Source organism: Pipra filicauda, unplaced genomic scaffold, assembly GCF_003945595.2.
Source record: "Pipra filicauda isolate LSUMZ 115617 unplaced genomic scaffold, ASM394559v2 scaffold132_size2486313_pilon, whole genome shotgun sequence".
NCBI classification, from domain to species: domain Eukaryota; kingdom Metazoa; phylum Chordata; class Aves; order Passeriformes; family Pipridae; genus Pipra; species Pipra filicauda.
The window spans coordinates 2,167,420-2,185,407 of record NW_024103796.1 but is presented as its reverse complement, the minus strand read 5'-3'; the positions used below and the strand labels follow the sequence as shown (position 1 = coordinate 2,185,407).

General features: G+C 38.5%; 1 protein-coding gene across 1 annotated transcript in view; it reads left to right on the top strand.

The window, feature by feature from the left end:
• The first annotated feature begins 2,951 nt into the window (after positions 1 to 2,951).
• Positions 2,952 to 17,988, top strand: part of PLEKHG7 (pleckstrin homology and RhoGEF domain containing G7) — a 31,653-nt gene continuing 16,616 nt past the window's right edge. Inside the window, exons 1-6 of the mRNA XM_039378242.1 lie at positions 2,952 to 3,647; positions 10,020 to 10,242; positions 11,419 to 11,459; positions 13,239 to 13,334; positions 14,457 to 14,606; positions 16,579 to 16,674. Coding sequence (XP_039234176.1) covers positions 2,952 to 3,647; positions 10,020 to 10,242; positions 11,419 to 11,459; positions 13,239 to 13,334; positions 14,457 to 14,606; positions 16,579 to 16,674 — 1,302 coding nt within the window. The remainder of the gene's footprint in view (positions 3,648 to 10,019; positions 10,243 to 11,418; positions 11,460 to 13,238; positions 13,335 to 14,456; positions 14,607 to 16,578; positions 16,675 to 17,988) is intronic.

Sequence of the window (17,988 nt, the reverse complement as noted above, 5' to 3'; positions counted from 1 at the left end):
GCAGTACGAGTCAAAACAAAACAAAAATCAACCAAATGAAAAACCAAAAACAGCCTCCTCCAATCTCCCCACCAAAAAGAAAAAAAAAAAAAAGAAAAAAGAAGGAGAAAAAGTCTAATGTTCCTAAAAGTCCTTCTTAAACTAAATACATTTGTACTATCAACTCTCAGACAGGGTGAGCGCATCTCTTTTTCTTAGAAACAAACTGGATAAATACTAATACAAATACTGTAATACTGTCACAGTTTTGCAAATAAAGTCTTTGAGTTTGTTTTCTCACTTCTTTCTCTCAGAATAATCCACGGACACATCCATTGCTACGCAAAATCAAAGGCATTTACTCATACCAATTTTGGGGTATCTTGATTTGGTTTGTGGGTGAGTTTTGAAAAAAAAAATTAGAAAATGAAAACATTGTACTGCAAAGGTTGTCTACACTTGCAAGTGTTCACTAAGTCCTCTGAAAATGTGTGTTAGTTACAGAACAGATTTGAAGATTTGTAGGAGTTACTACTTCCTCCCAAGTTATATATCAAACAAACCATATTTTCCCAAGTTTCACTTTCAATTCTTCTGACCAAAGAATCTTTAAATCAATTCTGATGGTTTCTAATCAGTTCTGCAACACAACAAAACAGTGAATTATCAATGTTTTGATGAATTCTCAAATACTCTGGTACTAAAATTTTTGTTCAAAATCACTCAGCTAGTTAGCACATTTGTTAAAATTAAAAACTAATTGCAAATAGTATAACCTAGGGATATATCACTACTATACCTCCATGAAGGATGAACAATGCCTAGTTAGATCCAGCTGAATGAATCAAGACAAGTGGGGGGGGGGAAAAGATTGTTGGAGGGCAGAGCATTTAATCTGCTCTTGTAACTCCTTATATACCTACCTGAGATCTCTCTTTCCAAATTTTATCGATGTGAAAAGTCCAGAAATATATAAAAGGCATGAAGTTTAATCAAATGTATGGAGCATATTACCTTTTGTTTACAGGCATTGATCCTGAAGTCACTTCTGTCTGACCTGATAAACAAATCCCCTAGAAAAAATCTACAAGAAAAAATCTCGTTCCCTCTACCAGCATTCAGTAAGGAGGCTTTAAGAGAGAAAATGCTACTGGTAAAAGACTAGCATCAGTTAATCAAGCACTTCTTGAAAATTAGATTTAAAAGGATGTGACATATTGGAAGTTGGTGAAACTTCACTTGGTTGCTTTGGTAAGTTTAATCACGTAATTGTTCTGCATGTGTATGGCATATTTCTGCACCTTTTTTTAACAGTGTATTTTCTTTACAAATATTTTTTTACTGAGAGATTCTACTCGTAAAAGTAACGCATAAGTACTCCTAAAGAAACTCGTAAGTTTTGACTTATTAAAAAAAAGCTTGCTAAACTGAAAAGTAAAAAATGAGTGTATTTTTAATATCAGATTTCCATGAAATATCTTTAAACTTTTCTACTTCTGCAACAGAACATTTCACATGAATATCTGGAAACTGCATGCTGAATTGCAAAATTCTGCCTGGAGAAGGGAGAAGGGATGATCACTTAAAAAAAAAAATAAAAAAAAAAAATAAAAAAGCAAGGAGAATGCCTGGCCAAACAATAAGTGAGATGTGATTTCATTTCACAAAATAAAAGTCTTGAAATATTAAAAAGCAATATCACCAAATCTCAGAACAATGGTGCACAATCATACCTTCATTCAGAAGGTGAAAATAGTAGTAATTTGTTATTATTATCATTCTGCTATATCTGAAATGTGATTTTCAATAAGCATATGTGTTAATTAGCTCTTATCTATTAAAGACAAATTAATAGATTCTAATATATTTGTGGCTATTCACTACAGATATAAAAGAATCCATTTCTGTCATGAAGAATTGTGCTTTTTCTTCCTTTAAGAATCTGAATTATTATCTTCTACTGGCTGAAGAATTTGTAAAAAACAATACTTTGAACCAGGAAACTTGATGAAATAACTTGTTTCTAATCACTTTATAAAATCAATGCGATTTGACTGCATAATTAGACCAAAAAATATTCATATTCATATTCAATGTGAGATATTCAAGAAGACAGTCAAAATGTGTTTGAGTAAACTAATTCTAATAAATGGAAGTTCCTCAAATAGGCCAGCAATCATGGACAGATTTAAGGGTCCTCTTAGCAAAGAAGCTAAATTAAAGAGGCTAAATTCATAATCTTCATTATTACTTGAATTGTCAGTCTGGTTTTAGAGATTAGACAATAAAATATCTTAGAACAAAGCTTCATGAATCACAGAACATAACACTATATGCTGATCAATCAACAGATAATTTACTAATATAAACAATTTTCTTCCTTATTTGATTACAACTTATACATAATGTTTACTACAAAGTACTTTACCCATTGAAAAGAAAGCAAGAGCAAATAGACACATCTTACCTAATTGTTAAATTGTATTTGCTTAAGAATTCGGTATTTAGTATTTGTACATCAAGAATTTTGCAGCAAGTCCTGAGAGTTAGTGACTTCACTTTTATCCCTTGTACAGCGGTGTTACAATCTTACTTATCGATGGGGGAGTGGCAACTGGAAATTACGTGCTTGCAGTGCCACATGAGTAGAGTTTCTAGACACAGTTACTCTTTAGTAGATCAAATTAGATCTACTGAGCCATGCTGACACTGAGTACAGACTCAAAGTTAACAGCTGTTCAAACAGCTTGCCAAAATTGGATCCTGAAACTGTAGAAACCTTCATTTTAGCAGGATTCAATGTGCAGGTAATTGTTTCTGTACTAGTGCACATATCTACATTGTTTTGTTTAATTTTTTTTCAGTTTGCATATTTTCCCATTTAAAAGGTCATATGGCAAGATTATAAGAATGTTTTCTGATCATGTTTCCTAGGTATGCATAGCTATAAATCTTAATGCTGCAAATTAAGAATGCAACAACCAAGCTCTGATTATTCTCCAGACCTGATCAAAGAAATCTGCACCAGTGTGGAACTTCTAAACAGGGAAGCTGATCTCCATAAAGAAAATGTTTCTTTGTCTGGAAGCAGCAGCCTAGAAGATGTCTTCAGTTCCTATGAAATGCAGGCAGTACCACTTTGTATGGACACTACCTTGCCTCCAGGGGACTACATTCAAAGACAAGGTTATACAGAGTCTTCACTTCCGAAACCTCCAACAGAGGAGTGCATTGGGAGCCACCATGCACCTTTCCAGTTCAACCGTCATGCTCTGTCCAGAATCTCCACTTCTCCAACATTAAGGCGTCTAAGAATGGCCTCTGCCTCACAAGCACTGTCACTTCAGGACTGTTCTGACATGGGGAATCAAAAGGAATACACTGCCTCTCTCCACCACATTTGTAAGAGTCCACCTCGGTGCATTACAATTTCCTCATTGTCGTTGCCTTCTTGCATCCATGCAAAATTATTGTCTTCCAAAGCCAAGTCCGAATCAACTACACCAGCTCCAGAGTCTGACGTACCCAGATCAAAGCTTCCAAGCCAAGAAGATCCTTTCAGCTATGGTAGTCCCAATGAGCCACCCAGAAACTCTTGGAGAGCCAACTCTTCTACGCTGCCTAGGAGACTCCCCCGTCCAAGCCCTACACCATGGATGGGTGTCCAGGTAAGAAAAATAGGAGGATGCAACCTCTTTTTCAGTCTATCATATTTAGCATTGGTCCATCATGGCCCAGCACACATAAAAAACCCCAGTTCTTAACCTGAACTGCAAGCTGGGCCATGATCCTTTGATAGAAAAGACCAACTCTACACTCAAAAGGAAGAGAAATTTTTCTTTCCTTATCAGCAAGAGATGTCAGTTCCAGCCTTGTCTCTTGGTGACCAGGTTGGCCTAGTCCACTCCTGCACATGGCCACTCTCTCCCACTCCTGTCCATTCACCCTGGTGGGCCAGTATAGCTGTTGGTGGGGTTAAGGAAGAACAAGACTGAGTAATTTATCTGGTTTTGGATTGGGTTTTTGAAGATTATTTTCTTTCAACCCACTCTTTAATTCTTCAACAAGATTATTCCTGATAGGGAAGTTCTCTGTTCTGTTTTACTGAATGGCGTTACTAACTCAAATAAAACCAAGTATTAAGTTGTCTGAGCCAAACTTAAGGTCTGCTTCTACCAAAGGAGGAGGTCCCATTTCTTTTCTTTATTTTCACTTACCTAGCTCTACCACTCATTGCCCCCCCTCTTTTTTTATGTCCAGCTCCTTAAATGAACAGGCAATTGTGCAATCTTTCCTGGGAGGGAAAAAAAAAAGGATAAAAAAGAAACCCTGGTCCAATGAGTGTCAGCATCAGTAAAGACAAATCAGGAAGGGAGGAGCTAGCCTTCCATCTTTCCATGGCAGCAAACCACTATTCAGCTCTCCACAAGGACAAAAGGAAAGGCATTGTATAAGTCAGGTGTGCTACTAGATCAGCTCTCAATGACCTTCCATTATGTGCCCAACCAGTTAACTTTGCACACATGCTTGACTCTGTCCTTATGCAAACTGCCTAACACACATTCCACTGAAGGTGGATGATGCCAAATAGGTGTACAGCTCTTTACTAACTGGTTGGTTTTGCACTACAGACCAAAAGCTATTTTGCCCCTTTCAAATATAGAAAACGTTCTGGACATCAAATGCATTCTCCTCCTTTCTCCACAACAGTGAAATTAATTAGCCAATGTCCAAGTCTATGGAGTACATTTCTCTTCACAAATGCGTTCTTTTTTTCACAAAAATCATATTGCTTGCTTGCTTTCTGACCAAGTAACTAGAATATCTCACTTTCTTTCAGAAGAGCGGACTGCCTATACAAAGGTATGCCTATATTTGTTGTATCTGATTCTAAGCTTGACTTTTCTACACTTTTAATGAATCGGCTTCACTCTAAGACAAAACTGAACAGTGAGTCATATATATGCAACTCAAATTTAATTTGTAGATTTGCTATGTGAAATGCCTGTCACCAGCTCACTAAACTTTTAAATGAGATAACCTTTCAAAGGTGGCCCTCTCCCCAAAATATTTAGCTATATTTCACACAATATTTCAGCCGGATCATCGGGGAGCTCTGCAATAGGAACTAACTGCCCAAAGGTCTAGTTGTTTGGCTTAGCAGCATCAAATTTCAGCTTAAAGAATGTGAAACATCTCATAATCTTGAATAACATTCCTCAAAACTTTGTGGAAGGGAAAAGGGAGCAAAGAAGCTAGCAGAACAGCTCAATATTGTTCTCATACATGAGCAAAGCAGATGTAGAATTGTTACCGGATTGGGGGAGGGAGTTGGTGTTAACCCTACAAACTAAGAAGAATATATAGAAAACATGGATTTTATAAGCTAGTGCAGGCAAGATAGAGTATTGCATACTATAGACCTGTGCAGTGAATTGCATCAGGGTCTTACAAGCAATTATCAGAAAGTAAAAGTTTTATTAGAAATTATATCGATTCAGATATGTTTCTTTCCTTAAGATGTTAAAATGTTTACAGAAGGGAAAGTATTATTTTTTCCCCACACAACAGAGAGCAGGAGATAGTACCTCCCTTAATAACCATCCCTCTCTTGCTGATGAAGTAGTGTTCACTTCACTGCATGATCCCCTTGAGGATGTTTGGGACTGACAGGTTTGGAGCAAACTGATACAGTCTATGAGTCTTTACACAACACAGTTCCCTAGGCAAGGTTTAAGAGATGTGCATGTCCATCTGAAATTATGTAATCATTGCAGAAGAGGCCTCCTAGATATTCTGAATTGTTGCAATTTCCACCACTCTTTAGCATTTGAATTTACAATGGAGACAGAGAGAGGAGGGGAGGGAAAGATCTTTTCATCTGGATGTGAAAACAAGTGATCTGTACCTATAGCGGGAAGAGTCTGGTCTGATCCAGCTCAAAACTGTAATACAGAAGCATGTCTCACTGACAAGATGAAGATCTGCATGCTCTGTAGCAAACTTCTGGGGAGAAATGGAAGACATTGAATGCAGATGGCTAAACAGGAGAACACTGAACACCTTCTCTTGGTGCCACTTGCTTGTAGTGGCTTCAGAGGGAAGCCACTATATGCCAGCTAGGATATTGGCTCTGGACTCTATCCAGACACCTTTTAAAAACAAGAAACCACAGAAGAAAAAAAGCAAGATTTTTCATAGCCACCAGCAGGAAAGATTGTCAAAGGTGGTTTGGATGATGTATTATGACTTCTATCTTTTGTCTTGATCAATATTAGAATGTGCAAAAATATTAAAAAAAAAAAATCCCAACGTTCTGCTTTAAACCTTTTTCTTCAAGTTTAATTTGGTCCAAGGTCTGGGTTAAGTCTGTATTCAGCTCCTCCTTTATCCAAGTTATTAGTCTAATTCCTTAACAGCTAATCCCTTCTTATCACAACCGGTGAAAACTATTGAAATGTTAGATTATTCTCTCCATCTGGAAGCACATTAGGACAGTTGGCAACCCCTCTTCAAGAATGACTTAAATACTGTCCTGGGTAAAATCATACCTCTGTCTTTCAGTTTTAATGAACACCTCCCTGCTTCCAGGCTGTACTTTTGAAAACCTTTCTTAAAGCACCTATGCTCATTTTAAGCAGCCTTCCCCCACACACACCTCAATCAGGAATGCCAGCATGTCTCTCTCAGCATGGCAATTTGTTGAACTGATGCTAATTAAAAATAATCAGCCAAAATAAATAAACAAAAAGGAAAAGAGGGGCAGCACAGTGAGAGGTATATGTGGTAGAGAGAAGGTGAGATAATAAACCAACACTACCATGGAAGAAAACATTGATAAAACCAAACCTTGAGTTTACTCTGAGCTTATTCTCTCCTTGCACCATTCAGCATATCAGAGACTGGGTGGGCAACTGGATTGCGCTATTTCCAAAAGCAAACAAGCTGATGAAGAGTCTTCCCAGTAGCTGCCAAGACAGTTAACTTTCAATGACTTGAAGGAGCTGGGCTCATCTATCTTGAAGTGCTCCTCTTCCTCTTAATGTTTCATATGCCCATAAAGTGTCACAGAATCACAGAAAGGGTAAGGTTGGAAGGAACTACAGTGGGTCATCTGGTCCAACCTCCCTGCTCAAGCAGGGTCATCCTGGAGCACATTGCACGGGATCATGTCCATTATACTAAACTTAATTCCTTATGCAATCATATAAATAATTTAGTCTTGACAATAAGTCATTTTCCATGTTAACTCTTTGAATCACGGAGTGTAAATATCCTCCCTGAGTGGTTTGGTCAACAGTGCAACCACCTGGCATCTATCTCAGCACTGTGACCGCCCTATAGTGTTTACCTTAGTAACATTTTCTGTTGCTTTTATTCTCATCTAGTGAATATTCCTTTAAATAACATATCTGTTATTTAAGTGAGGTGGTTTATATAGATGTCTGTTCCCTTGGATAGCTGGTTAGGCTAAGATTATGGACAGATAAAGATACAAACACTTTCCATGCCCTAGAAACAACTATACAATAGGACATTTACTTTTCCAGATCATTAGTTTGTTCAATGTCTTTAATAATTTTCCATAACTTCCTGATGCAAATCTGTGATATTATCATGTTTAAAAAAACAAGTGGATTTTAAGGAGAAATTATTGCAGATGATATCTTCTCAGATGCTTGAGTTTGTCCCTGAAATACAAGCATTTCTTTCACTCAATCACTGCAGCCCTCTGACCCCAGTAAGAATAACAACCAAAAACTAAAGAAAAAGACAAAGCTACAGGGTCTGCAGGCCTGAGAAGACATTAAAATATTGTATACAGACTCAAAACCTGGTAAATTGTATTACACAGCACTTCAGTAATTCAATTTCTCCAGAAAAACCAACAAAATAATCTAATGTAGCTAATACATCTACAGGCATCAAGCCCAGAAACCACAGATACCTGTACTTTCATCTGTGAAGCATGAGTACATAATTTAGGCATGTAAGCCATTAATCAGCCCAGGCTTGCTCAATTGCAAAGGTATATTATAGATACACATCTAAGTGCCCTTGACATGCTCCCACACTCCACAGGCTTGCCCACCCATCTGAAGAGCTTGTTTAGCCATATGTGTGCCTGAAGTTCAAGGCCTTTTTGATCTGGGGAAATAATGTCATTTAACTCACTTACAGTGAAACTATGCTTCCCATTATTTATCTTCATAAGCCACTAGCCCTCAGCTTCAGATATGTTATGAAATTAGTAGCAGGCTAGGTACTTTAAAAATCAATAATACACTGACAAAATTTTACCATGAAGCCAACCTGAAATAAATCTGAATTTCCTAGCACAGTGATAACACCTTTAAGAATTATCCTTGTATTATATTGCAGCATCTGACTTGTATAACAACCCAGCTGCCCAAGAGATTGCATCTTAATAAAATGGTTAGGTTTCAATAGCATCTTAATTCAATCATTACCAATATTGAAAATTCGCATTGGGTAGCACTCAACACACCTCTCAGAAAGGTACTGCTGAGAGGAGCACTCCTTTCCCTTGTAGTGGTATGGGTTTGCAGACAACCTAGAAACAGACCCCATGCATAAAACCTCTCAAACTACATGCTAGGGGGCCAATTTCATGAGAAATGTGAGAGTTTCATTATAAATCCTAAAGCTAAAAAACCAGATCCTATGTTCCCCATTCAGTAGGACTGCCAGAAAAACTTTAAAAGAACTCCTGCACTGCACATTGTAACCTCCTCAACACACAGCTTTCAAGCCCCAATATGTCCATCCTTCAAGTGTTAGGTCCCAGACCTGGCCCTCCTGATAGCCTTCAGCCCTCTCTGTTGTTAGAAGCAACTTTCATCCATATCGTTCGATTGTTTAGCTGGGGCAATTGCAAGCAATGCCACTGTCAGATCATAAAAAAAAGTATAATCTCCATGTCCTACTGTACACATCAAATCCCAGTTCTCTACCTCAGAGTTCATCTGCCAGTTGATAAGTTATCAAGTGACTATTCATGCACTTAAGGGGAAAAATATACCTGCCAGGTTTCACATCAAGTGTTGGCAAATGGTTAGATATTCAAAGTAAGGTAACTGCTTAGGCAAAAAGAAAATCCCAGTAAGAATCATACTTATCTGACCAAAAATACCAGTGGTGACTGAAAAATAGAATTTTTATATATGTACACGCTTTTGTGCCTCCTCCCTCAGCTACTTAATTACTGACCCTTTGAACCCTAATGCAGCCTTCATGTGTCAGTCAATTGAAGGCAGCACAACAGCAGCTGTAGACACCAGTCCCCTTGCAGCAGTATACTTACACAATTAATTTGGTATCAGTGTGGGTTATCAGCAAAATCCAAAAAGGTTTTTGGTATGCACCAACAGTTTCTGTATGTGAATGCAAGCAGCCTCTGGCACAAATACGCCGTTGGATACAGAATGCCTGTGTCACTTTCCTTGATGGATCTACATCTCAGACAATGCTCTCTGTTAGGAGCAACAATAGTTCGAAAGAGCCATTTATTTTTGATCAGTAGGGCTACTAAGTCTTATTACATTCAAAATAAAAAAATACTTGAAATAGCAGAAAAAAAATGCCAAAAAGATTTAGAAAGAAAATAGCACAAACCAGCCAAAAGGTTAAATATTTTTTAAAAAAAACCCAACATTTTAACTCTTCTCTAGTGTGCTGTCTTTTCTTGAAATCATCTGATTTATATGAAGGTTAAAAGCAATGACAAGTCACATATATCAGCTAGGAATATAGTATTTTACTGCTCCTTTGGACTCCAGTGCCAAAACGTAGATTCGGAAATCCCCAATCACTTTTTGCCTAATCTCAGAAGAACTCAGAAATTTCCAATATTTAAATGCTCTGATCATTTGTCTGAGGCAAGCCATGTCCCTAAGCACCTTGATCTTAGCACCACTGAGGAGTTTGAAAGACAATTTGATATTTGCTGCTAATCACTGAAATTTTTTACTCGTTCTTTTAACACATCACGTCATAGCTACTGTGATTTGGTTTTTTAGCTGATTGCCTCCTGTATCAGCAAGGAGCACTTCAGAAGTTTCTTCTGCAGCCTCAAGCGGAGAGAGATGATGTGTGTTGTTGTTGCGTCTCACAGATCAGCCGAGCGCAGGCGTAGCTCCCTGGTAGTGAGTCTGCCGGGACTCGAGGTGTTCCCTGGAGACCTCCTGGTGTCAGACAGCGCCATGGACTACCTGCCCTACTCACCCTTCCTGCTAAGTGCAGGTCAGACGTGGGAGGGGGGAGAGGTTTGCTCCTCTGAGCCAGCAAAAGCCAGGACTGGAATATGGGTGCATGTGGGATGGGGAGGGAGTATGGGAACAATGACAACATGAGGCAGTGCAGCCTCCGTGGAGAATCCTGTTACCCCACATCAAAGTGATTCAATTTCCAATGCAAGCAGATGAGATACAATTTCCTACCTTCACAGCTTCAAGCAGAGGAAAGAAAGTGGCCCATACTGCCCTTTCCAGTAGTGTTCTGACAAGGGTAGCAGACCCAATTCATGGTTAGAGGTTGCTCACAAGACCTTCCAAAACTGAAATGTAGATCTGCAAGCAATTTCCACAAATATCTATTGTGGAATACAGTAATGTGGGAAGTGTGATTAGCGGAGACCAAAGATCCTGGTGACCAGAGATCAAAAGTTTCTCAAAAAGCAAGTCAATCAAGGTGACAACCAGCAGCTCCATGACAGCAAATAAGCCAGCCACTCCCAGAACAGCCAAGACCTCCAAAAACTAGAAGAACAAAGTTTTAACTGTGATTTCCACTCATTCACAGACCTTAAAATAGGTGCCACATAACAGAAAACCTGTTCAGATTGCTTGCTGAACACAGTCGTTCCCCACCATTCACCAGTGCATTCCTAAATCTAAATCCCCATCTTTCTCTGTTCCTCAGCAAGGACCACAAATTAAAGCCAGCTCCATGGTGCCAGCCCCATGACAGATCTGAGGCTTAGGGCTTGTACGATTGTTTATTCACAGGAGTTCTGAATTTCTGCATAACTCCAAATTATCACTAATGAGCATGCATGGACTAATTCTTGCTTCAAAACAATATCTTCAAGAATTGGCTTGAGGTATGAGGATTTTCCCATGTAAAGATTTGGCAATAAAATACTGATCATCTTCAACAAGTAGGAGTGTTTAGCATCATCCAAAATCCCATCACGGATAGTCATAATTCTTGCTAGAAGGAACCAACAACCTAGGGTTTTAAGTTTGATGCACAAACTGCCCAAACACAAGTATTAAATCTGAGTCAAGTAGAGTATAGTCTATCAAGCTTTACTCAAAAATAAATATATAAATAGATATAAATATATAAATAATATAAATGACAGTTTTATTTTTAGCTATTTGTTTCTTTACTGATAATATTTGTTTTACCCATTAGAGTCCAAAAAGTCAAGGTGGCCATTTGTCAAAAGAGGAGTTGTGAGTATTTTACTTTTTTTTTCCTTGCACCAATCTTCCCTTCTCCAACAACTAATGTGGGTAAAAATAGCTTCTTTACTTTCCGCTCTTGGAGAAAGGCAGCCAGCAGGTGAGCTGAACTCAGAGGTCTCAGCCCACTCACCCTTGGAATGCTTGGACATTAATCTACAATGAAGCTTAGGTGACACCAGTGCAGCCACCAGTGCCACTGCCCATGAGGCACATGAAAAGAGTCAGTGCCACTGCTCCCTATCCCTGTGGGCGGTGGGAGGAGAGGTGTCTTGTGGCACCAGGAGGGAAGAGCAGAATGGGCAATGCAGGAGGTCTCTAACAGAGTGTTCAAGGGTGGCAGCAGGTCCAATGCAGGGTAAGGTAGCAAAAAGTGGACAGGTCAGCTGCATTGTTGCTTTGACCATAGTGTATCCTGTATTTTCTGCATGTCTTAGGGCTCTGGAGTGTCTGCAGAACACCCACTCACATGGAAGAAATCTAAGCTTTACCTGTCAAAGTAGCTTTTCAGATGCTTTCTTAGGCCTTTTTTGTCCTCATGGGTGCCCTCACAGTTGCCAATAAAAGCATACACACTAACACAATTCAGTGAATGTCCTTGTCTAACACATTTCCTTGTCTTTTCCATTTATGAAAACTTTCACTGACTGAGGTATCTGAATTTCCTTTCTGCATACTGTTTGGGATTCAAAAAATTATTTACAAGTGTCTTGATAACTTCCCCCCCCAAGCATGTAATTGTGAACAGTCCCTTTCCAATATTTTTTTCATTTTATCGAAGAAGACTTGGTGCAAATGAAACCAATGTAAGTACAAGAGTTCCCTCTTCTTTTAATAGCAGTTCTATAGCATTTGAAGGAGCATGGCCTAAAACTGAGAATTTTTAAATTTGGTAATTTTTTTGAAATCTGAAATAAAATATTGATGTTTGATATTCAGAAAAAAAGTGATTTCTGAGGCTATTAAATTCCATAAATTTCTGCTCCATTTCAAGCTGTCTTTCAAAATTAAGAGCTGAACTTAAACTCTGAGTTTCAAATATTGTAATCAAACACATGTTTCAAAATTGGCTTGAGTTCAGTGCCTTGAGTTCAGTGCCTTGAGTTCAGTGCCTTAAGTTCAGACAATAGAAATCCACATAATATACTGTTCCAGAGAGCAGATAAAAGTCAGGCAAACACCTTATAAGTCTGCACCCACAGCACTTAAGTTAGTTCATAAATAATGATTAAACTTTTTACATGGCCTGAAAACACAAAGCCAAAACAAAAGCAATTGTTTTTATTTCATGATCCCTCACACAAACTCCTGCTGCCCTTTAAGCTTTCTGAAAGCTCATTTTACAGACACTACTCTACAGCTGACCAAGGAAGCTTATTCAATACATAGCTCAAATAAAAAAATAAAAATAAAGAAGTAAACAAATGTGTAACTTTTTATATCTACATCAGGAGGATGATTTCAACTACGAATCTGTTGTTACTTATGTCTGACAGTGCTAAAGGAAGCAAAATATCTTATTTGTTCAGTTTTCCGAGCGTAGTTGTGTTACATAAATAAGATCTTACACATCCAAATGTAAGGCACCTACACACTGCACCCCTACGTATGAAGAAACCTGTCATCAATGCCTTGCCTCTATTTAGGAGAGCTGGGAAGTATAAGGAAACCACTCGCTGAAGGGCAAACTTCTTTCAGATTAGAGCAAGGTTACAGAGCTGGGCAAACTTCAATAGTATGAATTAGGGGTGGTTTTTTGTCATTCAACAGGGTAAAGAAAAACAGAAGCAAGCATCTGATCTGGAAAATTGTCTTTCAACTGTTAAGATCGTAGACTGCTGCACATATGAATTTTTCTGCTTTAAGGTATCAAAATACTCAGTATGCTGTATCAAGGATATTTAACAATGGGGGAGGAATTTTGTGTTGTTTTTAAGTTAACATTTTTCAGCACATTAATCTGGATAAACTTTCTGTAAAATTAATACATAAGTTACATTAATACATAAGGTATATTAATACATAAGGTATATTTTTGTCATTTGAAATGGAGGGGTGAGGGGGAAACTGAGGGTCATAGAAGGTTAGCAAGCCTCAAGACCATCTGGATTTTGCCAGGGTTTCAGACTGTCTTAGGTCAGGGAAGTATCACCTTCAGAAAAAGGCCTCAAGACAACCCTCTCAGCAGCACATGCAGGTCTGGGGAAAGAAACCGCAGCATAACAGAGATGTCACTTGGGGAATAGTCACCCCCACTGCTGCCTTAGGGCTGTGTTCAGGGGCAGCCACAGAGAGATCAGTGCTAACACCAAGGTTCGGCTGCAGAAATCCCACCAAAACCTGTCTGCCAGATAAACAAGGCTTCTGGCCTCTAGCCACAGAAACACCAAGCTTGGGCTACAAGGGTGATATTCAGATAACCCACACCTAACACTATCCCCTCTCCAAAGCCAACCTTTTGCTTCTCATGTCAGGCTGTTATTTGCAGCTTCCCAGAGACACGGTAGTTGAGGACTCCTGTCAGTACCTAACTTATATGTGGACAACTGATGTTGGAGCAGGTCAGTGAGATGATAGTGGCCACCTTAAGACTAAACAAAACAATTTCCAAGTGACTATGAAGACATAGTCCTTTGGTACCTTGATTTTATCATCCGGAAAACAAGAAGCTATTGTCCATCCCTGCTTTCCAACAGCAGCACGATAGATTCAATTCCTTAGCGTCTGCAAGCTGCACGCTATTTTTTGATACAACATCCCACAAACATAGATTATCCTACTGAATTACTTTCAAATTCACTGTGTTTATATTATAAATATTTTGGAGAAAAATGTCAGGTTTTTAAGAAATCTTTAAGCTTTCAGAAGAAAAATCACTAATACTGGCAGATGAGCTCTTTATACAGGAAATAAAACATAGATTCTTCTCATAAGGTCTGAAGCAGTTGATGAAACAATTGGTGGTTTTCTTTCTTCTTCAATCAATAGAGTAAATCTTGGCATGAATTTATAAATGGACAACAGACTGAGCAGAAAGATGTCGACAGCCGGTTAGAAGTGAAAAAAGAAGCAGCAGTGTGGGAACTTTTCACAAGTGAATGCACTTACTTTCTGGATCATTTGTTGGTTCTCAAGATGGTAACTTCAGATTTCACTTCACAAAAATAATTACATTATTTGTTCTGCTGTCAGCATGACAGACACAAAGCCACCTGAAATTTCTCATTAGGTGTCTATGGGGAATGACTTAAGCACTTGGTTTTTCTCCCATCTTGCCCACTCATCCTGTTTTCACAGTTCCCTTTGGTTTCCACCTTTATTTTGGCATATTTCTTCTAAACATCACTTTCTAGTGATGCAATCTAGTGCTTTGCAATTACCATCTGATTTCATATTCATTCAGCAATTTCAACTGATATCCCACTATTCCTCTCACAAATGCTGAACTGAAGCCACTCTCCAGTTGGCTATTTCTGTACTGGACTATTTCAACTGAATGTTTCTGTACTACCAGTATGGAACATTATCCTCTTCGTTTAACTTCATATAGAGCTATAGCTAAATTATCCTGACCAGAGCATGAAATCCTCAGAACTCAGCAGACCTGTAGTCCTAATATTACATGAAAACAAGCATATAAAAAGCAACTCCTCTCCCAAAAAATCTATATTACCTCCATCCTAATGAAGAGCTTGCAATATGAACAAGAATATTACACACAGTTACAAGAATAGCTGCACTATTTAAAGTCACTACACATCAAAATTAAATGTATCCATTTAAAAAGATGGAAACTTCCATAAATATTTTCTTATATTTTTCTCTTATTCTGCACAGACAATTTCTGATTTTTATTAGTCAAAGGAAAGAGATTTGTGAAACATTTTCCATATTGCTGAAAAGCTAGCCTGGACAGTACAAGAAGTATTGCAAAGTAGTGGAAACAGAGGAGTGGGCTGAATTCCTCCTTGATGGGACAGGACAGGAAGTAGGAGGAAAGGGAATGACAGGACCAGCTATTGGTCCTAGGTAGAAGGAAAGATCTTTCCTTCTGTACACTTTGTTCAGAAAGCTGAAAAGATTAAAAAGTGGTGAATACTTGGAGGGATGATAATAGCAAACATGTAGGCCCCTTGGTGAGTCTGATGTAGGAAACCACAGACAAGCCTTAGCCAGCTCTGCATGACCCATGAATGATGAACTATTCAGTCCACGCCAACTTCCCAAACTCTCCTGCCAAAGAACCCATTGCATTTGGGTAACCAGTTTACAGATACCTACTTGCTTCAAAGCACAGAAATATTCCACCAATTTTAATGAATCTCCACAGGGAGCTTTAAGACCACCATAAATTCCCTTTAAGCTCTCAGGTCAACCTCTTCATGGTAACTAGAGAGTTACACAAGGCTAAGCAAACACTCTCACTAGCTATTCACTCTTGGCAACTGGGTGATGGGTTTTTCATTAATGCTTTTTACACATAAAAAAATCTATTTGGTAATCCATAAATTTTAAGCCTTTTTCAGATTTAGGTCAGATTCAGTACAGCTCAATCAGCTTAAATAACATAAAATCTTAAACAGCTAATAAATACACATGCAGTTTTCATGCAATGGAGGTTAATAAAACAATCCAAAGAGATAAAAAATCTTCACAGGGCCTCTACTTACATTATTCCAACAATATTTTTTTTTTCCCATAGTAACCCTAAACAATTTAAATACATGGAATAGGAAGGAAAACATTTAGAAAGGTCATAGAAATGTGTAACTGTGCCCTGATGTTACTAATTCCTTCATGCAGGGAATCTTCAGGTGGCTCAGTTGCCCCTCTTCTGCCAGAGGTCACAGCAGGGACATAGCTGCTTCTGTGGTAGCCACAAAGAAACCACAGAGACATCACTCATACCCTCTTCCACACACAAACCCCAATATTTAGCCTTCAGTCAGACCAGGAAACTTTTCTCAGAATGCCATATTCTGCCCTCCCCAAATCAAATGATCATTTCATAATAATTACAGTACAAATACATAATATTTTTTTTCGGGGGGGGAAGATACATTGAATTGGCACAAATTGTATATAATATGAATTTCTTTTGGTTTTAAAGATATTTATGAACACCCTAAGATACCTCCAGAGTAATGAGTTTCTCTTGGATGTGGATTTGTGGAGACTTTTTGCAAACTTAGAGGAGTTAAACAAGGTGAGTAAAAAAACAGAAGTGTTACTGAGATCAGAAATCAACCAGCCCAATAAAAGAAGACAACAAACCATCCATAAAGTTTCTATTCAGTTTCAGTGCTCACATTTGGAACTTTGTTCAAATAATCAGTGTTCTCATTTCTATTTGGTATATCAGTGAGGGTCAAATATAACCAGTGCAAATCATTCTCTTGTGTCTCCAGCAAAAGATAAACAGGCATTTTAAACACAGAGGAGAGCTCATTTGGCAGTTGTTTATGAAGTAAATACAAGTTTGAGACTATTTCTCATAAGCAGTGACCTTTTAAAAGGATTTGTGAAGATAAACTCCTCCTACACAATCCTTACAGCAAAACAGTAAGCATGGCAAAATAACTGCTACAATGAGTTCCCTTTTGCAAACAGACAGGCACAAAGACTTTGCTGTCTATTATGCCACTCCAATAAAGCAAGATAAAACAAAACGGTGACCTCCTTTCTGCAGCTGAGGTTTCCCTTGGCATGCGTGTAAGGATCTCTCCCACACAGACTGGATGCTCTGTGTTCATGTGCTACTTACCTCCCATGGTCCAGGAGGAGGGAGACCACAAGGCTTGGCTGTGATGTGCTCCAGCTCTTTGCTGCTTCTGGCCAGTTGCTGAGAGACCACTTTCAGCTCCTGAAAGTTAAGAAAACTATAAATCCATTTTACTTTAGAAGCAAAACAGAAGTTTTTCTTAGTTTGAGGGCCCTTTTACAGGACACCTTACGCTTAACAGCAAAATGAATTTTGGAAAACAGTCTTCAGCTGCCTTAATTGAATGACTGCTCACAATCACATCACTTGCCCTAAACCAGTTGTTGAGTTCAAGCTTCTTCCCGTATTGTATTTCCCTTGCCTTAGTAGTGAGTATCTCCTTTTTTAGCCAAAACAAGAAAATCGGGAAAGGTCTTCAAAGTAGGGACAATTAACCAGAACTCAAACACATGAGCAAGGCACTGCTGCTCAGTGACAGACCATGCACCTGGTGAGCTGCAGAATGACCAACCGAGCAGGTCTGGAGATAAAAGGAAAGAGATTTTTAGCTGACATGTTTCACCTTTTGTTTGTTGTGGACTAAGACTCTACATGCAGGCAACTACTAGAGTTCAGCAGATCTGTGGCTGTTGATTTCTTTGTTCTCATTCAAAGAAGAGAGTGGTATATATTGCTGTGTGCTCTGAGCTTGGCTGGAGCTTGGTCATGTCTTGAGAGAATTATCTTTAATACATTTCCTATTTTACTTTCTAATTTTGTTGTCCTTATTAATGAGGATGACAAATGATCATCTGTTAT